Genomic DNA, 20,878 nt, shown 5'->3' on the forward strand with positions numbered 1-20,878 from the left:
GGGCGCGGCGCTCCCTGGTCCCGCCGGCGGGCCTGGCTGTGGGGTGGCGCTGCGTGCGCTCGGCCCGGAGGAGAAAGTTGGGGGCGGGCGGACGGGCGCCCCAAGCCCCGGGGCAGCACTGCCGGGCTCCGCGCAGAGAGCCGCGGCGGGGAGGGGGCTCCGGCTGGGCGCAAGCAACAGGAGCGGGCGGGCGGAGCGGCGACGGCAGCCTCCCGCCGGCGGTGGGATGCGGAGCTGGCCCGGCGGGGCGGGGCTGGCGGCGGAGCTCTCCCCCTCCCCTCCCCTTCTCTCCCGCCGCCGCCTCCCGCCCCGCGGCCGCCGCTCCCCCGCGCCCCGTTCCCCCTCGGAGTTGGGTTCCAGAGGGCGGTCGGGGGAGGGGCGAGGGGCGGGGCGCCGCCGGCGGGGCGCGCCAATGGTGGGCGGTGGCGGCGGCGGTTGCCAGGGGCAGCCGCGTCCGTCAGGGCGCGGGGAGCCAATGGTGTTCGGCGGCGGGGCGGGGCAGCCGCGCGTGCCTTCGCAGTGGGCCCCGCCGCGCGGGCCGGGGGGGCGCGGGCGCCGCGCGGCGCCCGAGGCGAAAAAGTAGCTGTCAAATGCGCGGCGCCTTTAACCGGCGCGATCAGTGCGGCTCGGCGAGTCATGGCGACCGCAGCCTCCAACCACTACAGCCTGCTCGCCTCCGGCTCCCCCATGGTGCACGCCGAGCCGCCCGGCGGCATGCAGCCCGGCGGCGGCTACCGCGACGCCGGCGCCCTGGTGCAGGCGGACTACGCGCTGCAGAGCAACGGGCACCCGCTGAGCCACGCTCACCAGTGGATCGCGGCGCTGTCCCACGGCGGCCCCGGCGGCGGCGGCGGCGGCGGCGGTGGCGGGGGCGGCGGCGGCGGCGGCGGCGGCGAGGCGCCCTGGTCAGCGGGCGCGCTGGGCCAGCCCGACATCAAGCCGGCGGTGGTGCAGGCGGGCGGGCGCGGCGACGAGCTGCCGCCGCCGCCGCAGCACCCGCCACCGGGGCGGGCTCCGCACCTGGTGCACCACGGCGGCGGCGGCGGGCACCACGCGGCGGCGGCGGCAGCGGCGGCGGCAGCGGCGTGGCGGGCGGGCGGCGCGGCGCACCTGCCGCCCGGCATGGCCGCGGCCAACGGCGCGCAGGCGGGGCTGCTCTACTCCCAGCCGCCCGGCTTCACCGTCAACGGCATGCTGGGCGCCGCGCAGCCGGCGCTGCACCACCACGGCCTGCGCGACGCCCACGAAGAGCCGCCGCCGGGGCCCCCCGGACCGCCGCACCACGGCGCCGAGCACCCGCCGCCGCCCCACGGCCCCCACCCCGGGGCGGCCGGGCCGGCACCCACCGCCGCCGCCGCGCCCCCCGGGCCGCCGCCGCACCACGACCCGCACTCGGACGAGGACACGCCGACCTCGGACGACCTGGAGCAGTTCGCCAAGCAGTTCAAGCAGCGCCGCATCAAACTGGGATTTACCCAAGCGGACGTGGGGCTGGCGCTGGGCACCCTCTACGGCAACGTCTTCTCGCAGACCACCATCTGCCGCTTCGAGGCCCTGCAGCTCAGCTTCAAGAACATGTGCAAGCTGAAGCCTTTGTTGAACAAGTGGTTGGAGGAGGCGGACTCCTCCTCGGGCAGCCCCACCAGCATAGACAAGATCGCGGCGCAGGGCCGCAAGCGGAAAAAGCGCACCTCCATCGAGGTGAGCGTCAAGGGCGCGCTGGAGAGCCACTTCCTCAAGTGCCCCAAGCCCTCCGCCCAGGAGATCACCTCGCTCGCGGACAGCCTACAGCTGGAGAAGGAGGTGGTGAGAGTGTGGTTTTGTAACAGGAGACAGAAAGAGAAGCGCATGACTCCCCCGGGAGGGACGCTGCCGGGCGCCGAGGACGTGTACGGGCCCAGCAGGGACACGCCGCCGCACCATGGGGTGCAGACCCCCGTGCAGTGAACTCGCGGCGGGGGCGCCCGGCCCCTCCTCCTCCTCCTCTTATGCTCTTTCCCCCAACTTTTGATTGTCCTCCTTTTATTCTTACTTGTTTTTCTTTTTTTTTTTTTAATTATTTTCTCCTATCTTAACAAAAAAAAAAAAAAAAAGGACAAAAAAACGCGAAAAAGAAAAAAGAGAAAACAAAATAATGAGCGAGCGAGAGGGCGAGCGCGAATCGCAGCAGACAGACAGACAGACAAAGCACCTGCACCGGACTGTCCCTTAGACGGTAGCAGGTGCGATGCTGTATTTTGACCTTTCCAGGCGAGTGCCCGTGCACCGGAGTGGAGTGAGTACCGCGCACAAGCAGGCAGGCAGCGGCACCGGCGGGGCAGGCGCAGGGCGAAGCAGTTGGCACAAAACTCCTTGGCTCGCTGGCGAAAAAAATACAGCACTGCCCGGCCAGGGAGGGGGCGGGAAGGGAAGAGGAGGGCGCAGCCACCTCGGGTCCCCCTCCGCATCCCCCTTCTGCCACAAAAAGGGAAGATTGCATCGTGGAATGTCGCTCGGTGTTGGCACATGCTGCTGTGTTTATTTTCTGTGGAACCCCTGTAGGAATATATGGAAAAAAAAAAAAAAAAAAAAGAGAAAGGAAAAGCTCTCCCTTTTGATGTAGACAGTATTTAACCGTACCAATTTGCACTGCAAGAAAATTGAAGTTTACATAAACAATTCTTTTTTTCTTCCCCCCCCCCCCTCCCTTTCCGACCTTAATTTTGCAAACGTCTTGCATTTTCCACGGTGAGCGTTAGTCAACCAGTGACCGGTCTATAATATGTTACTGTGGTTTAGCATTTGCTTTATGTGTATATGTGAACTTTTGTTATAAACAAATCTTCTTAAATATGTGTAACGCTTATTTTCTCCTTTTACCGTAGCAAAAAGAATGCGTATATCTGTATGTATGTATACATATGCATGTGTGCATAGACGTACATATATACACATATATAATCTCTCTATATACACATATATATGCATCGCCAGCTTCCATTCTCCAGAGACGTGACTCTCTTAATTGCTTAATATACGCCTTCAACGGCAAGAATGGAGTTTTGAGAAGGGAGAATAATGCAAATCAACAAAGTAAACTTCATTTTCAGGCAGTGTGGCCGGGGGTCGAGGCGCAGCTAGAGAGGGAGGAAAAAAATACTTGTAGCCCTTCCAAGGTTGTGTCCGTGCGGACGAGCAAGGCCCGCTGTGGGAAAGGCAGAGATGAAACAACACGTTTCCAGAGTTTTGCCGGAGAAACTGGCACTTCCTTAAGAGGGAAAGGGGATTATTTAGCTTCACCCCCACCCCTCCCAGCCCACTTCCCTTTCCCTCCTCCGCCGGGGGCTCTCCGTGCGTTTTTGGCATCCCCGGTCCCACTGCCTGGGCCGATGTCGGCCTCCAAACTTTCTTTTATTGAGCAGTTTCGCAGTGAGGCAGAGCCAGGGAGAGCCTGAGGAGCTGCTGGGCCCGAGTAGGGGGTGTCTGAGTGCTTACACCTGCGTGTAAACACACGCTGCACCCTCCTCTCCGCAGAGACATTGTGCGTTTCTTTTTCGCTTTTGTTTTTCGCTCCTTTTTTTTTTTTTTTTTCCTATTCGTATCTGGCCCCCCACCCCCCACGTCCTTTGGTCAGACTGTGGTATAATTTATTGAAGGAAAAGACCAGTTTTAACTTGGGCAGCCTTGTGTCTTTCACTGGGGAATGAAATGAAGTGGGAAAAAAAAAATATGCCATTTTTCAATCCGTCTTTTTTCCCCCCTTTCGTTAATAGTTTTAAAGTGCATTTCGTGACATTATCTCGATCGAAAACGGTTAACTTTGAAAAAAAAAAAAAAAAAAAGAGAAAAACCCACGGGGACAAAAAAAAAAGTAAAAAAAAAAAGGCAAAACAAAAAGCTCTGAAGGGAAGCGGGCGAGCGGGACCTCGAAACAGCGCCTGTATGTGCGTGTGTCTGCGTGTGTGTGTTTGTGTACTTATGCACACACACAGCTATGCATATACATTAGAGGAAATTTAAACTATGGTAGCTATAAATTCATAAAGTGATCATTTAGTCAGCACAAACGGGTGCTATAGAGACAAAGCATTTTTATAATCTAAAAGTTTACTTAGTTGAGTGTTGGACTGGAGAAAAAAACAGTGAAGCATTCTCTCGCAGAACTCTCCTATAAATATTGCATTCAGTAGCTAAGGCTTTAGAGTATGTTTCTCATTGTCTTTTCAAGCGCCTGTGACATTGGGTTTTCTTTCCTTCTTTCTTTATTTCCTTCTCCCTTTCTTTTTCTTTCTTTCTCCCTTTCTTTTTCTTTCTTCTTGGTAAGACAGATGATGGTTTCTAAGAGGCACATGCGTTAGCCTTTTTCCTAGTTTTCCAACAATTGTTACAAAGATACGGGCACCAAGCTTTTCTCTTTCTCTTTTTTTTTCTTTTTTTTTCCCTTTTTTTTTTTTGGTGTTTTTTTTTGTTTGGTTTTTTTTTTTTTGGTATGTATTGAGCTGCTTGTTATTTAAAGTGTTGAGGACTAGCGCCTAGTGAAGTGAATCAGATCAGGGCAGATCCAGTGGTAAAGGGAGGAAATGAACTTTCAAACACTTATTAATATGTGCGTAAGGTCAGAAAACGGAGTCGAAAGGATGTTTGAGAAAAACCTCAAACTCCAAATAGGTTTACTAAAAAAAAAAAGTTACCACACAAACCTTACCACTATGTATATATGTTTAATATTTGTCATTTGAAATGCAGAAATAGTTTCAATGTTTTCTTTGTCTATTTTTCTTTTCTTTATTTTTTTTAAATGCTACCCAGGGAAATATTTTCATATCATTTTTAAGTGGCCTGCCTCAATGTATATTTATTTCTTTTAAAGCAAACAGGTTCTGGAAACTGTTTTTCTGTAGCTTTAAATGAATAGGTGAACAAAATCTATATGGGATGTAATTTTTTTTTGTTCAGTCTCTTTAAAAATACTTCGTTTTGGTACATTTGGATGTGCTTGTGGGGAAAAATAAAAACGCAGAGATCCTTATATATTTATGTTAAAGTAATATTTTATTATCTACATAAAACAGAAATGCACAATACCTTCATAGTTTGTTCTAATTATTGAAATATCTTTATTTTATTTTTAAAGACAGCACAGATTTGCATAGTTCTTAAGATTTGGAGGGAGAACACCCCAGTACTTATACTGAGTTGAGTTCTGTATAAAAGCACCGCCATTCCTTTATATTTAATGGAAATTTTGGAATAAATTTGATGCCTATATCGAGAGGTTCCACGTTCCTAACTTCCAGGGTCTTGAAGGAGAGCCCCAGGAGCTGTGTTCATTGTGTCTCTCCGCAGATGAACCGCAGCTCTGAGTTTTGAAGCATTGATTTCTGTGCGAGTAGGGGTGTCCTGCCTTTGATGCTGGTGGGGAGATCTGCTCCTCAAGCTGGTGGCGTGTTCTGGTGAAAGACATGGGGGAGAAGATACTCTCCTCCTTCCCTTTTGATAATTTAAGGTCTGACTCCTAAAAAAAAAAAAGAAAGAAAAAAAAAAGAAAGAAAAAAAAGAAAGAAAAAAAGGGGAAAAAAGCAAAGCAAAAAGGCGGGGCTTAATTACAAGGAGTTCTGCTTAAAAGAGGGAGGAAGGATCTGGCTGCTGGCGGGGGTGTGGTCCCGGCTGGAGTCCGCAGGGCTGTGCACCCCCGGGTCGGGCCGGGTCCCGGGCCCCTCGGCGGCGGCACCGAGCGGGCAGGGTAGAGGTTTTCACGTTCGGTGTCTGTGGCTGCGTGTGTGTAGCGACCCGGTCGGTTATACCCGCAGGGGTCCCGGCTGGGGACCAGCGGGCCTGGGGACAACAGTGCTCGCTCATGAGGCGGTGTGTTCAAGTCCTTTTTGGCCGGCTGGGTTTCCTAAGTGCAATAACATCCTGCGCTTCTCCCCCCTCTCCTTCACCGTAGTTTCTAGGCTTATTAGATTTAATCATCTTTTCTAACTCCTAGTCAATATTACACTCATCCCGAACAGATTCAGCTAAATGATCTTATCAATAGTTTCGAAGAGAAGTGACAGAAAGAAGAAGTGTTTTGTGACCGCAGACGTGCTGACGGGTAAAATGTTGAAGCCGGGTATGGATTTAAAAGTCCTTGGTCAATAGCCCGCGGAGCCGGCTGCCGAAAGCGGGCAGCCTCTGCCCTCTGCAGGACACTCGGCTGGCCTCCGAGGGAATATTCTGCTTTTGACGACAGGGCCCTGCTGTCAGCGAGCGCTACCGTGTCAGGTGGGCAGGAGGTGACTTGGAGAGATGATGCCTTGCTCGGCGGGGCAGGCAGGCGTCGCAGGGATGGCCGCCGAGAGCCAGTGCTCCAGGTCCGGCCGGTAGTTGTGGTGACTCCAGGGCTGCACCTCCGCGGCTCTTTGCCTAGCGAGAGGCTGACCGGACGGGAGCGGCTTTTCTCGTTCTTCCCGGCTAATTGCGGGAAGGCCACCCGGCTGGGAGGTCATTTCCCCTGTTTCCTTCTATCTCTCTTTTAAGAAAAAGAAGAGGGGTAAATGGAGTAGCCGTAGGATGCACCTTCTGCAGGTGGATGTCAGGGTGTGGGGCAGCTTCCTGGGCTCTCCCATGCTCATTCCCAGCAAGGACTTTCTGTCGTAGATCAGATGTCAACAAAAAAAAAAAAAACAACTGTTTCCTTGTCTCACTCCTTCTGATGGAGGCCGAAACTGGAAGGCGGGAGGAGATTATCCATCCCGAAACCCTTGAGTGGTGTTTGCTTCTCTCTGTGTCCCCGGCTCCGCGGGTAGGAGACAGTGGTCGGTGCCGTGTGCCCCGGGGACCTCCTGTCAGGGATGCTCTCGGGCTGGGAAACTTGCGAGAGCCCCGACGGGGCAGAGGTTCCGGTCGCCCCTGTCTCCGCCCCGTCGTCTCTTTCTGTCCCTCGGGTTTTGCTGGCGGGAGCTCAGGGTTCCCCACCCATGACCCCATCTCCAGTGCCTGGTCCCCCAGGCGGGGTTCCGGGCCGCACTGCGCCGCGGGCGTTCGGCGGTATGGGCCCGGCTGCCTGCGCCTTCCCGGCCTCCGCCCCGATTCCCAGCCTGGGGCCGCCCCCCCTGCAGCTCTTCCAGCTGCTCAGTTGGGGAAACCCTCCTCTCTCCTCTGCCTGCCCCAGCCCGCCGGGACGGCTCCAGACCCCTGACTTGTCCCCAAGCCGCGCTGCCGGGCATTTGATGGCTCTTTTTTTCTCTGGTGCCGTCGGTGCGGGCTTTCTCCGGTGTGGGAAGAGGACGGGTGACCCATCCTGGGAGGCGACGGCCACGGCTGGGTGACGGGGGTGGGAAGCGGCCAGAGGCAGGCGAGGACACTGGGCTTCGTCCTGTTTAAATCCCTGGGTTTAGATAAAGCCCTGGGGAGGGACGTGTACAGGGCACGTTCCCCCAGGCCTAGGCCCGATAAGCGCCTTGCGGGCCGGGAGGGTGGGAGCGAGGAGGGGATGATGCCCGCCGCTTCTTTGTAGGGCAGTGGCGGCCTTCTGCTGCCTCGCTGAAGGAGGTTGGATGTTGTGGTCTGTCATGCAAAACGTGGATGTCCCATCTCCTCTGCTTCTTCGGGGCTTATCTCTTTATTTTGTGTTTCAGAAAGGGCGGGGGCCTGGGCTGCCCCTCCGGCTTTAATCTTGAGATAGAAAAGAAAAAACTATTTTTCAGAGTTGCAGGCTCTTAGTTGGTACTTTGTGCTCGGGGCATGGCCAGGTTGTCGTCGGGGATGTTGCAAGATGCCCCCAACAAAGCGAATTTCAGCCTGGCTCGGCGGGACTGTCGTGGTACCGGGCGGTTACTTTGAGGAGCGGGTGCTTCTCTGGGGGAAATTAGAGCAGAATCAAGGAGTGCTCTATCTGAAGCGTTCAGATAAAAAGGAAGAACTCCTTCCCAGACCCGACTTTTCATCAAATTATAAACCAAACAAGTGGACTTTCCGGCAAGCGACTCCGAATCACAGAGCGTGGATTCCCACGCCTCACCCGGTCTCAGCCCATGTCCTGACCCACGCTGCAAGTCCCTTTCCTCCAACGGCAAATGCCTCACTGCAAAGTCCGAGTAAATACCCTGAAACTCGACCGAATGTTCCGAGTGTGCAGGGGTTTCACTCAGCGGCCTCGGGGCTACCCGCAGGGGTAGGATCCTGCCCTCCCGTCGGCAGCGACGGCGAAGTAGCGGCGGAAATTCTCTTGCCGGCTCTACCGGGAGTCGCGGCGGGTGGCTGGGAGCGGGGCCACCGGATCCCTTCGGCCTGGGAAGGGGGTGAATTTGGCCGGTGTCTGCCCGGCCCCATCCGTGCACAAGGATCAGTCTCCCGCCAGGGCAGAGCCGCTGCAGCCAGGCTGCCTCCACCCAGCGGGGGCTACTGGGCGCGGGGGGCGAGGGGGCCAGGGATGTCTCCGCTCCCACGGCGGGACCGGGGCGGTGCGGGCTCTCCCGGGGAACCGCCGGGGCGAGAGGTGACCCCGGCTCTTGGTCCCGGCTCCGAACCCGCTGCGGTTCTCCCGGAGGCCCCGCAGCGTCCAGCCCGGCCGGACTCAGCGGTACTGCCCCATTTAGCCCCGGGCACGTCCGCGCAGATGTCAGTTTTAAGTCTTAAAAAGCGAATAGGCCGGTAGAAAGTTGGCGGTCGGTGTTTCTTCCCCTCCTCCTCTCAGGGCGGTAAATCCTGGTAGGAAAACCCGGGCAGGGGCAGCTCGTAAAAGTGCTGGCGAGACGGCTTTCTCCCTCCTCTTCCCCGTCCTGTCCCGGGAGTTGTAAGAGACTCTCGTCTAGAAGTTAGGACTTGCTTTTAGCCAGCCTGACTCATTCATTAATTCTCTTTCCCTCCTTGATTCATTCATGTCTACAGTCATTCATTGCCAAGTCCATGGAGGCATCAGCTCCTTGGTCAGTAGGGGAGACGTACAAACAAGGATGGTGCTATTTATTTCCCTCTGCCTGTGGATTTCTAAGACGTTCAAGCAGGCACAATCATTAAACTAATTTGTATTTGATTGTTTGGGCGGACGGGGGTGAATTTTATTGCACTAAGCATTCAAGCACGCACGCATCGCTGATTACCAGTATACATTAAATAAAGTTGTTTGTACACATTGTCTTACCACATATAGGCAGTCTTATTATTCTAATTACTCTAATTAGTGCATTGAAATGTTTTCTACTTGATTTGAGGAGACAGTGATTAGTTCTATTACTTCTTTTAACTCTTATTTCATGGAAAACTGTTGATGCATGTTCCAATTACCTTGTTTTTCTCTTTAATACAGCGCGGGCCAAAAATATGATGAATTGACACCGTTGGCGGGCGGAAACTTTCATCTATTTTTCCTTTTAAAAAAAAATCTTGAATTTTTTAATTTATCTCCCCACCAGACAGACACTTTCTTCCCCCCCGTAAGCGGTCGCAAATAATTATTTCTAGCCAAAGCATCACGTTCTTTCTTTACAATTTCTTCTGCTAGTTATGGTGGTGGCATTTACTTTTTTTTTTTTTTCTTTTCCCCTCAAAAACGGGGAATCTAAGGTATATTTTCTGCGAAACTATTTTATAAGTTTTAAATTAAGATTACTATTAATCGATAAGATCAATTCATCAAATGCGTTACTTCGATAGGGAGTTGTAATTAAAACCTTAATCTCGTTTGAGACTTATTTTTTCCTCAACACTTTCTTGAGGTTTTTTCTCCCCGTTTCCGTGGCTGTTGCCGTTTTAAGCACGGCGGAGGTACGAACCGGAGCCCAGACCTCACCAGAGCAGGAAGGTTATTTCGTTATCAAGATACCATCTTTACTATTGAGCCAATAGAGGTTTTGTGTCGGGTTTTGGGATGTGTATGTGTGTGTGTGTGTTTGCCTTTTGTGTTGATGTGCCGGCCACTTAAGCCCAGCCGGTGACAAAGCAGGCGGCGGGGACGGAATCTCGCCTTCCTCTCACGTTACAGACAGGGAGACTGGCTACTTCTCGGCCATAAAAACACTGCTTTTATTGTTGGTGTCTTCCCCCGCCTCCCCTTCCCGCTAGTTTGTTCAATAAATATGAATGGGTGCTGAAAAAATACAGAAAAAAAAAAAAAAAGAAACGCAAACCGTCCCGTAAATTCTTAGAAGTCCAGGTCTGGAGGGAAATCTATGGAGTTACATAGGTAAATACTGGGCCCAGGCCGCTTATACTTTTAATATTTAAAGTGGGATTATAGGGGATCTACAGACGCCTTCCTAACCTTTGCCAATTGCCTGTGCAAGGAGAAATCCCGCAAGACGCACGAAGGGGAGAGTCAGCTTCCCACTGCCTCTGACAAACGGTTCCGCGGTTGAGGACCGAGTGTCCCCAAGGGTCGAGGTGGGGGGGGGACACGGGAACAGAGTGGGGTTGCTTTGCGAGGGAGAGGGTGTTGTCCTGTTTCTCCTTCCCGCAGAGCCTTGCCTCGCCTCGCTCCGTGGACCGGGTCTCAGCGCCGGCAGAGCCCACGGAACACGCCATCGGCCACGGCTACTGGCTTCAGGTCCGGCCCCTGTGTCGTGGGTCGGGGCCGGAGCCGGGACCACGCGTGGAGTGCGGGCGCCCCCCAGCGGCCACCGCCGCCACCACCACGGAGACTCCCCCGGGAAGGGCAGAGGCGCATCCCCCCCACCGCTCCAAGACCACTCTCTCTCCTTGGACGCAAGGACGGCGGGGCCTCCAAAAAAAAAAGCCCCTACCCCTTTGAGTGAAACCCCCATTTTCCAGAAGTAGCGAATCAGGGACAGCCCTGGTCTCCCGTGAGTTATTGGGAGCTGGCTGGGTGCACTCTCCTTTTGCCCAACACCACCTTAGCCTCACAGCACAACTGCAACACCTTCCTCAAGCTGATTGACAGCTGTCAGAGGTTCATCTCATTACCGGACCCAGACCCCAGCAGCAGCACTGTCTGGTCAGACTGTACAGGTTTACATCTTGTGTTTATTTTGGTGCTACCGGTTTCGTGACTACAGCTTGCCACACTGCGTAAGTAGGTGCTGAAAATGTTAAAATATTGTGAATATCAAGAAGTCAAGCCATTCAGACATTCTGCTACAGCAGACTTTAGTTCACTGAAAACAGATAAGTGACATATCACGATCTCAGTCTTGCTAACTCAACAAGCAAATTGAGCTGAAATAAAACAAAACAAAACAAACCCAAGAAAGATTTTTAGAAAGAAATGAGCATTCTGTGCAGAACTAATCACACTACAGCCAGCTAATACTGTAGCACTGAGCACACATGGGTAGAAAAATAACCTGTTTTCCAGCTGAACATCAATTGTGGGCCTGTCCAGATAACAGAAATAAGATGCTATGCACATGGCTGGAACAGGAAAGGTAGCAGTGGCTACACCTTCCACTACAAAGGGAGCCTGTGTCAGTCTTAGCAATGGAGATAGTTCTGTTGACAGTAGGCAGAAAGCCACGACAAAGGTTCAGCTTCTAAAGGGAAAAGATGGCTTTGTTTCAGACACCCTTCCTAAACCAGCAGAGAAGTAAGGATGAATTTATTTGTTAATGGGGCTGGGGAGCTGGATAACACTGACTTTTCGTATACTAATTTTGCTGAACACCTTCAGCGTATAAACCATATCCCAAACCAGAGAGTTTTAATTTTGGTTGGAATCTAGGCCCTTAACTCAAGCAGTCCCTTATTAAAATTAGGAATGTCTGGGCAAAGAATTGAATTGGGCAAGAAAGACACTGGAGAACCCAACCTGCCTCTGTGCCCTGTGTAACTGCCTAAGGGAGGGAGGTGTTTTGGAGGACCTACAGAGGGGCGGCCAGTCCATTCGGCTTTGGTGCTGCCACCTCTCCAGCTGCCCATTCCAAAAATACAGGCCCACCGGCCACAGGAGTCAGCCCAATTTAAATTACATATCTATAGGTGTAGGTTAGATTTCACTTCTCTTCTGCCTATGGGCCCTATGCACAAGGCTGAAATCAATCTCCCTCTTCCTGCCTGGCGCAGCACCGTGACTCTTGCACTCCTGCCTCTGCATCTCCAGTGAAAGGGCAGAAGGGAGATCACCCAGAGTATCGCTGTGTAACCCAGTGGCTAAGCCTCACCTGCATCTTCAGTTCTCCTTGGCCTGAATTCAAGGCTTCTCACAACATAGAATCATAGAATAGTTCGGGTTGGAAGGGACCTTCAAAGGTCATCTGGTCCAATCCCCCTGCAATGAGCAGGGACATCTTCAACCTGTGCCAATGTTTCACCACCATCATAAAAAATATCTTCTTCACATCTAGCCTGAATCTGACCTCTTCTAGTTTAAAACCACTAGCCCTTTTCCTGTTACAACATGCCTTTCTAAATAGTCTTCCCGCATCCTTCTTATAGGCTCCTTCTAAGTTCTGAAAGGCTGCTCTACTACCAGATTAGGACCTAATGCTTACCTAGTCAACTAAGGTTAGCTGGAGTCTAGACCCAATCTAACCTTTTGGGTGTTGCTGGGGAAGCTCTGCAGAGTTTGTTCACCTGAAGCGGGATTGCAGCAAAGCAATAGGTCAGAAGCCTGTGTTAGAGCATCCGGAGAACCTTTACACTAAGCAATGTAATCAGCAGATTTAGGAGCCCTCCGAGTAGGCTAGTGCTAATTGCAATAAAGCAGAGGGAGACACAGGGACTTCCACATGCGCAGCTTCCCCAGCTGACACCACAGGAGCACTCAGAGCCCTGACCTCAGGCTAAGGTTGCTGTTTCACCAAGTGATGCTGCGTTTGCAAGCCTTCAGCACCTACTAGTCCTAAACACACAGCCCCAGGCTGCAGGAAGCCCTGTCATTTAGACATCCCAAACATTTTCTATTTAAGATTGAATTCAGCAGAGTCCAGAGAATCTGGGGTAAAAATGACATGCTGTGGAGTTTGCAGGAGTCCTTAGAGGCAGCAGCTGCGACAGCAGCACATGTAAAACATGAGTAACAGCCTCATCGAAATGTCACAGTCCTAACCCATTACCCAATACAGAAGAGCATCCCAAGTGAATATGGTCCATTTTTTTCATTTCTGTTAGTTTTGAGACAAAAGATAGCATTGCTGTTTCTCGACCAGAGGGAATGGCCTTTCTGGCTTCCCTGGACAGGTCTTGCTCTTCTGTGCGAGCAGGGCCATGACAGGTACCAACTAACTGTCCAGCAGATGAAAAGGTGCAAGAAGGAGCTAGAGTTCCATCACCCAAATTTAAACTCATTATGTGTAGGAGACTTCTGGGAAAGAGTTTTTTATGAGGAAACAGTGTTGTTCTGAGATATCAAAAACAGCTAGGGAGCAAGGTTGTACACTTTCTTGCAAAGAGGAGAGTGTAAATTTTCATGCAGTCTCTTACACTGCTTAAGGAAAAAAATCTGGTTTTATTAATAAACTGCATTTGACATTTTTAGATTATAAATTGTGGTAACAGCAAAAGTACGGTACGGTACTTGCCACAGATGAAGGTGGTTCATATACTGATGTGTGGCACTAAAATGCTCCAGTTCGGAGCCACAGCTGAATACGGCAGCTCCAGCTGCCGGGGCTCAGGTTCAGTTCCTGCCAACTGGAAGACGTAAAAAACACCTCAGGACTGTGTATTTAGGAAAATGCAAAAAGGTGGGTCATTACCCTACCCCCTCACAACTGCCTTCTTGCTAGCAGGTGGCAGATAGCACCTGATCCCTTAGCTGGAGACGACTGATCTCGATCCGTGCCTCCTTTCTGAAGATCTGCCACTTTGAGTGGTGGAGGCACAGATGTGAAAGCCTCTTCGCCTTTTGGAGAGCAGCAGCACACCCATGGATCAATACTTTAACTTGAAAGCTGCTGCCATTCTCTGAAGAGACTGAATTATTTAAAAATATATATTAAAAAAAAATGGAGCTGTATTGTAGATCTCTAGGTTTGATTGGTACCCACTGTATTTTGCTCCTACAAATCCTATCTCTTAGCCAATTCAAAGATAATGATTTACTCTTGCATAATATTTGTTTCCCATGAATCTCATTAGTACATGATACAGTAAATATTACCTGATCACACACAGATGGAAAGTGATTTACAAGTTTAGTACCTTGTCCCCACATCAACTGGCAGGAACAGCACTGACAATGACACAGTTCAGGGTGCCCACCTGAAGGCTCTGTATCCACCTGTCACTTTTTTTCCCTTCCCCCATCACTTTAAAAGATTAGTATCTTATACTCAACCCTAGGTAGCATTTGCAGAGCTCAAAGAAAAAATGTCTGCTGGAGGAATAAAAGCGAAGCATCCTATCAAGTCTATCAATGCATTGCATGGGAAAAAAAAATTAAAATACTGAAAATAGCATGTCATCACCTTCAATGAACTCTCCATATGATGGTCAGATAATTTTGCACGCAAACCCTTTGCAATTACTAAACTGCAAAAATGCAGTAAAGATTTCTCTAAACAGAGATATCACATAGTAAGTTCTCTAAAGTTCATCCAAAAGCACATGCATTTTACATCTTTTCAAAATGCCCAATTAAGCAGTTTAGCACTCTGACATTTTACTGTAGTGACTGCAAGGGAGCAGCTGCTCCCAGCAGCAGCAGCCCAGGAACAGGTGTTGGGAAATGATAGCAGATACCAAATCCAACCATCTTCAGCAGGATCTTGAGGAAAGAATGAGAACTGCTTGTATCAATCACACTTTCTTAGATGTAATGCATCTTTTAATTTTAATTCCTGTTCCAGCTTTCATTAACTCTGAGCTGCTTTGGATAACTTATAGCAACTGTTAAAATGACTTAGACAAGGCACTCTTGATCCCTCTATGAGAGGCCTCCTGTGCTAAACCAACAGGTCCCCAAATGGTTACATTTAATATTGGATACAGGTACTAGAAAAAATAACTGAAGTGGATTGCCAATTGCATTTTCTGTCACATCCAGTATAGTTTTCAAATGCAAGCTCTTTAATGTCATCATCTTCTTTTTCTTTTATTATTTTTTTTTTAACTTTTTTTTTTTCGACTTGGAGCCCTGAGCTTGTAGTCAGTTAAAAGCCTAATCCTAAGCACAATTCATCCTTTTCACCAAGGAACTATGCAGACTCTATCAGTGGGCTCCAATCACACTTGGAGACCTATTGGCATGAAGTTTAAATTAAATTGTCCGTGCATTTGTGTCCAGAAAGATGGACATGATTACAAAAATGCCGCTGCACTTATTTTTAACTCCTAATGATGTTTAGCAGTTAAAAACCACCTGGTCACTGCATCAGAGCATTTTTATTGCTAGTTCTTCAAAACTGTGAGGGGAAGCATTACATTAAAATCTGTTTGTAAAAATAAATGCCTGCGTTGTATGTGATGCCATTTGATTTTACAAGTGAATAAAAACAGTTGCAGCATGCATGGTATCAGATCTACAGTGTTCTGTTTAAACTCCATGAAGATTGCCAATTACATGTTAAAGTAACAGAGATGAGTTCTCATTTTTGAATGTTTTCATACAACATTACTTTCCATACTTCCTCCCTCTGGACATATAACATAAAATTACGTGAGTACAGAGAACATGTAACTGTTTTAACTTCCCTGAATAATAATGTACTCTTGCCAAATAATAATGTAATACAATGTCTTACAGGCTCTCAGGTATTAAAGTCTGGGAATCCTGAAATATTTTGTAATCTGGCTTTACCGGTGTGCTTTTTAAACTGTTCGCATGATGAGAAGTGGCACACAGAGGAACAGAGACATCTAACAATTTTCAGTTACATGGTGTGAATTTTCCATACTGTGAAAGCAGTGCTGGGAAACAGGTACCTGTCAGGAACACGACAGTCAGAAGCAACATCTAAAACTGCACTTAGTGCGTGTCAAAAGGCAGCAATATTTTATCCAAGATGCACAGAAGCCAGGTCCAGTCTCGTCCTTCTCAATAATCAAAAGCACCAGCAGCTCTAAGTTGCGACTAGAAGAAGGTTTTAGTATGTTTGAAACGATACTGGCCTGAGGCAAAGTTGTGATACAAAAGCTCAACACTTTGGTAGGTGCTGAAGATTAAAAGTCTTAACAAAAGCTTTCTTAGAGATGCAAGAAAACAACTCAAAGCTTTGTATTTGTTTAGTAGAAGCATTGTCTTGAACAATTAACACTATCAGGTGAATCTAACACTGAAGTTTGTTTAGAAGAAAATGGGCACTGATCAACATCGATTTCTGAACGAATAAACTTTTTAGGTAATTCATGGGAAAAAAAGGACAAAGCAGTTACTCCTTTCCAATTTAATACATGGGTTGTTCTGGACAAGTCAAGTCCAACTCATTACCTGTTTCCTTCTGGTTCCAACTTTCAAAGCTGTAGAACCCTGTAACAACTTTGCTAAATTTAGAGTTTATCATACTACCTAAGTTCCTCAACATTCAAACACAACTGTATCACTACCTATATAATTAAAGGGATTAGGAAGCATGTTACTGTAACATAAGTTCTGCTGGAGTAGGAAATCCTTCTTGAAAGAAATTCAACAATTATTTTTTTTCTTGGAGGTCTCTCTTGTTAAATTGTAATCTCCATATTCTGCTTATGTCCCGTCTGTCTACACACATCTGTTCTCTCTTGCCCTGTACCTACATCACAAACCATTTGAGGCAGCGAAGCATCTGTTCTGTGTAAGGCACCTAGTTCCATGTGCTCTCATAGCGCTATGGTAAGCTAAATATCAAACAATAATACACTTTCTTCAAAAAGACACAAAACCCACAACTCACAAACTTGTATCTCAAAACACCCAGGGTAGCTTATTTCAAAATGAACAGTGATCAAAATATGACCAAACTGTTCTTCTGAATGCATCATATTTTGTGTTTTATTTCACTGGGGTTTTTTTAAATGAATGCATAAAAGGTCAATGAATGTAGACAAATAATTTATTTTTGTTTTATTTATTCATTATTTTATGTACACTTGGTATTTTTCAACACAGTCAAAGGGAAACAAATTAAGTGCAAAGCAAGATAAATATTATAGGTTGAATATATTTTAAAACATTTCTGTCATCTCTGAATCAGCAGACACTGACAACTCAGTGAGGACATTAATTTCTACTTCTTTATACTGGCAGTAACAGAATAAAACTGTACAACACAGTATTATGCACTTTAAATGATCCAACATGTCAGAATAAAACAGGCTTAATTTACTAAATAAAAGTAATTGGTGTGTAAATACGTCATTAACTTTTAAGGTAAAAAGAAACTATCTTTTAGTTAGCAATATAAGGCATTAGATGATTTCTCTATAATAAATTCAATCATTTATAAATATAGGGCTATGATCTCTCTTTTGTGTGTGTTCAAGTAATCCCGTACCTTATACTACAAATACATATTTAGTCAAAGGTGTTCAAATGAGGAGGAGCCGGGTATCTGTGCCTGAGCTGTGTCTGCACATGCACAGAGACCTTTGGTTTACACAGAGAGAGAAGATGCTGTAGTCAAATCTGAACAGAATACACTAATAACATATTTTCCATTTACTATTGGTCAAGCAGAACGTTGATAAGGAAAAAAAAAAATAAATGTAATCAAGTACTTGCATAAGTATAAAAAATGTGCAAGCCTCAGAGGACAATATTAAAAACAAATATGCAGAAGATACTAAGGTAAACACTATTAGTATACCAAGAGGAGCACAAAACAAAAAATGGAGTTAATGCTGAATGTGTACGACTTATTGAATGACAGCACAGAGAACAGGTTTGGGATCTAAGATCGTACAAACAGACACAGCTCTTGGAATATTGACTATATTTAGGACTGCAATGGTGCAAAGTAGTGAATGTCAGTATTGTGGGCGATGTAGCTTAACATCAGGAAACAGCCCTGAAAACACATCCAATAACTGCTGCCCCTGCCTCCCACTTTTGGTTTTGCTAACCACTGCCTTCCTCATGCTTTAAATATGCCCTTATTAGCCTTTCTAATCTAAACCTTCCAACCTCTGTTTCTCAAAGGATCTTAGTTAGGAAATTTATTGAAGCTGGTTAGGATTTGCATGTTCTCCTATGTTCACAGTAGCATTTTATACTATAGAGCTTAAAGTACCATTATGAGGTAAAATACACAACCTTGTTTTGGATATCTTTGTGACACACAGTACTGAGATGAACTATCTAAAAGTTAAGGAGCCTTGCAACATCATCAAGTGTAGCTGTCCTCATTTATGCTAATTTGAATTAAAATATTTGTACAACCAATGTGCTCCCACCTGCTGCTCGTTATTCAGTGATGTATTACGGGAAGAGAGAAAATTCAACCCTATTGATTTTAGTGGGTCTCAGAATTCAGCTCCTGGAATCCCTGTCAGTAGGTGTGTATAAAAGCTGCTCTTTACTTCCTTTAAGATGCTGAGGAGGTGAAGTACAGAAGAGGCCTTCTAGGTCTTAACCACACATCCTGTGCATGACAAATGCATTTATGTTGTTTCCATATAGTCTGGACTCCTGTCCTGCTCCTGTGCAAATGATAGCTCGGGAGGTGGATCCAGAGTAGTGCACCGGGTCAGCATGTGGCAGTGGATCAGGCTGGCATTAGTAAAACTGCATGTCTGGATGCTTCGCAGCACTTTTGTCTGCCCTCATGCTTCAGTTTAGAGATAGCAGTCCAAATTCTTTTCAGTGCTGAAAAGCTTTAAAAGTGAGGAAGGTTTTGAGTAGTCCTGAGGGGCCATATTGACTCCATGTATGTGACTCTCATACAATGAAAGGTTTAACAGAGTTTAAGAATAAAGCCCACAGCGTGAATCACTAATGCTGTTGCTGAGTGGCTGGGATCCAGACATGATTCCTGCATGTCTCGAATGTGTCTACTACATCAGCTTCTCAGGACATTTTGTCCAAACACTAGGAGGCTGACAGAAATAAATGCCCTCTTCCTTCTGCTGGCTTAAATGTCTGACTTGGGATGGGAAGAAAAGTAAAAAAATTAAAAAAAAATAATAATAATAAAAAAAAAATTTAGAAACGACCTCTCCCCCTCCCCTCCCCCCAAAAAAACCCCCGCACTAAACCAAAGAAAACAACACAACAAAAATAAACATTCAACTATGAGAAAACAAAATCATAGAATCATCGAATACCAGGTTGGCAGGGACTTCAAGGATCATCTGGTCCAATGTTTCTTGGCAAAAGCAAGAAAGGTTTTCTAGTTTCAACCAAGATATTTTTGTAGGGAGCAATCAGATACCATTCAACCAACAGAGCAGAGAAAGTGGTGGCCTTTGGTAGAGCAAGAGAAGCCCAGGGGCTAATAGGGAGCAGCATGGGGTAAGGAACCTTGTACTCTGAATCCAGGATAGCACACACAGCTCAGGAAGCTGGTTTCCACTAGAAGTTTTATGTGGTCTACATGGACCTCAGCTTCTCCAGAGGTCAGTTCAAGACCTCAATTTAAAATGGATCTCCTGATCTGAACTAGCCTGTGGAAGAACCTATCAGAGTGAAGGGACCCTAGAAGACCAGTTTCCTAATCTGAGTACCTATCCTAGATACTTAGATTATAAAAATATTCTCTAGCTACAGAAAATGTGCTTAGAGGCAATTATCCCTTCTGCCTTTCTTGACTGGTTATTAAAAAAAGGCATAACTTGCTTCTGGTGCTTACTGGCTTAGCATGCACAGCAAAGTGATTTACAGATAGTGTCAGAACTGTTCCCTCTATTGCTGCTCTTCCATCTTTTATAGAAATTAGTCCCTTTAAAAGGTAACACAGTAGGAGTTTGTTGCAATATTGCTCAGACTCCTGTTTTTGCAGCAGAAAATGAAGCATATTATTAAATAAAAAATAAAGCGAGGGGGTGCCAGTATCATCTCCCAAGTAGCAAGCAATGGGACAAAAGGAAATGGCCTCAAGTTGCCCCAGGGGAAGTTTAGATTGGATATTAGGTAAAACTTCTTCACTGAAAGGGTTGTCAGGCATTGGAGCAGTCTGCCCAGGGAAGTGGTTGAGTCACCATCCCTGGAGGTGTTTAAAAGACGTGCAGATGTGGTGCTTAGGGACACGGTTTAGATGTGGACTTGGCAGTGCTAAGTTCATGGTTGGACTCGATGATCTTAAAGGTCTTTTCCAACCAAAAAGATTCTATGATTTTGCTGCTGGTTATTTGAGGGGGATGGGGGCAGGGAAAGAGCTATTATTTTAAAATTAATCTAGGTGCTGGGTTCAGGGATTTAAATTTGAAGGTCTGGAGATGCCTCATCCACACATAGGAATCAGGACATTTCCACAGACAATTCCCACACCTCACCTGCAGAGATCCAGCCAATTTGGACACACCTTAACTCCACCATCTCCCTGGTAAGGAGATTAATGCAAAATGCCAGAAGATGCTCAAGAGCCATAGTGCCTTTATGCTCATCAGGAAGAACTAGAATGAGACCATCACATGGATTTTGCTAAGATGACTCAAGGGACAGCTGGTAATTAGAATTTGTCTGTATGCAAAAGTTAAATCAGAAAGTGCAAGGACCCCCTGCAAACACACCAATTCCTGGTTATTTTAATTCACTTTCAATAACTCTTCCAAAATAACTCCAAGCATAGACTAACCATTAGTTTCCAAATCACAACCAAATGAGTTGGTTTTAATTTGTCTCTATTACTTTCAAAATAGTGTATATGTGCAGAAATCTGTGGCACAACCCTGAAGAAAATAAATCTAAGGAGACTAAGGTCCAACAGACAGAACCCATCTCCTGATGGTGATTAGACGACTATACTATCCAACAGCTCTTGACAATGGTATAATAGTAAAATGCAAAAAAGATAATATTTTGCTACCATTATACACAATATCTCACTAAAAATGCTCAGATTCAGTGTTTCATAAACTTTGTCCTCTTTTTCATCTGAATTCAAATTTT

The 20,878-nt window shown here is 47.6% G+C and overlaps 1 protein-coding gene across 1 annotated transcript; it reads left to right on the forward strand.

Moving 5' to 3' along the window:
- Positions 1–636: 636 nt before the first annotated feature.
- Positions 637–2,738, forward strand: POU3F2 (POU class 3 homeobox 2; the record flags this gene model as incomplete). Its single annotated transcript, XM_080342842.1, has 1 exon — positions 637–2,738. The coding sequence occupies one exon, from the start codon at positions 637–639 to the stop codon at positions 1,945–1,947; it is 1,311 nt and encodes a 436-aa protein (XP_080198968.1). The 3' UTR covers positions 1,948–2,738.
- Between the last annotated feature and the right edge of the window lie 18,140 nt (positions 2,739–20,878).

The sequence above is a fragment of the Nesoenas mayeri genome, assembly GCF_963082525.1.
Source record: "Nesoenas mayeri genome assembly, chromosome: 3".
Taxonomy (NCBI): domain Eukaryota; kingdom Metazoa; phylum Chordata; class Aves; order Columbiformes; family Columbidae; genus Nesoenas; species Nesoenas mayeri.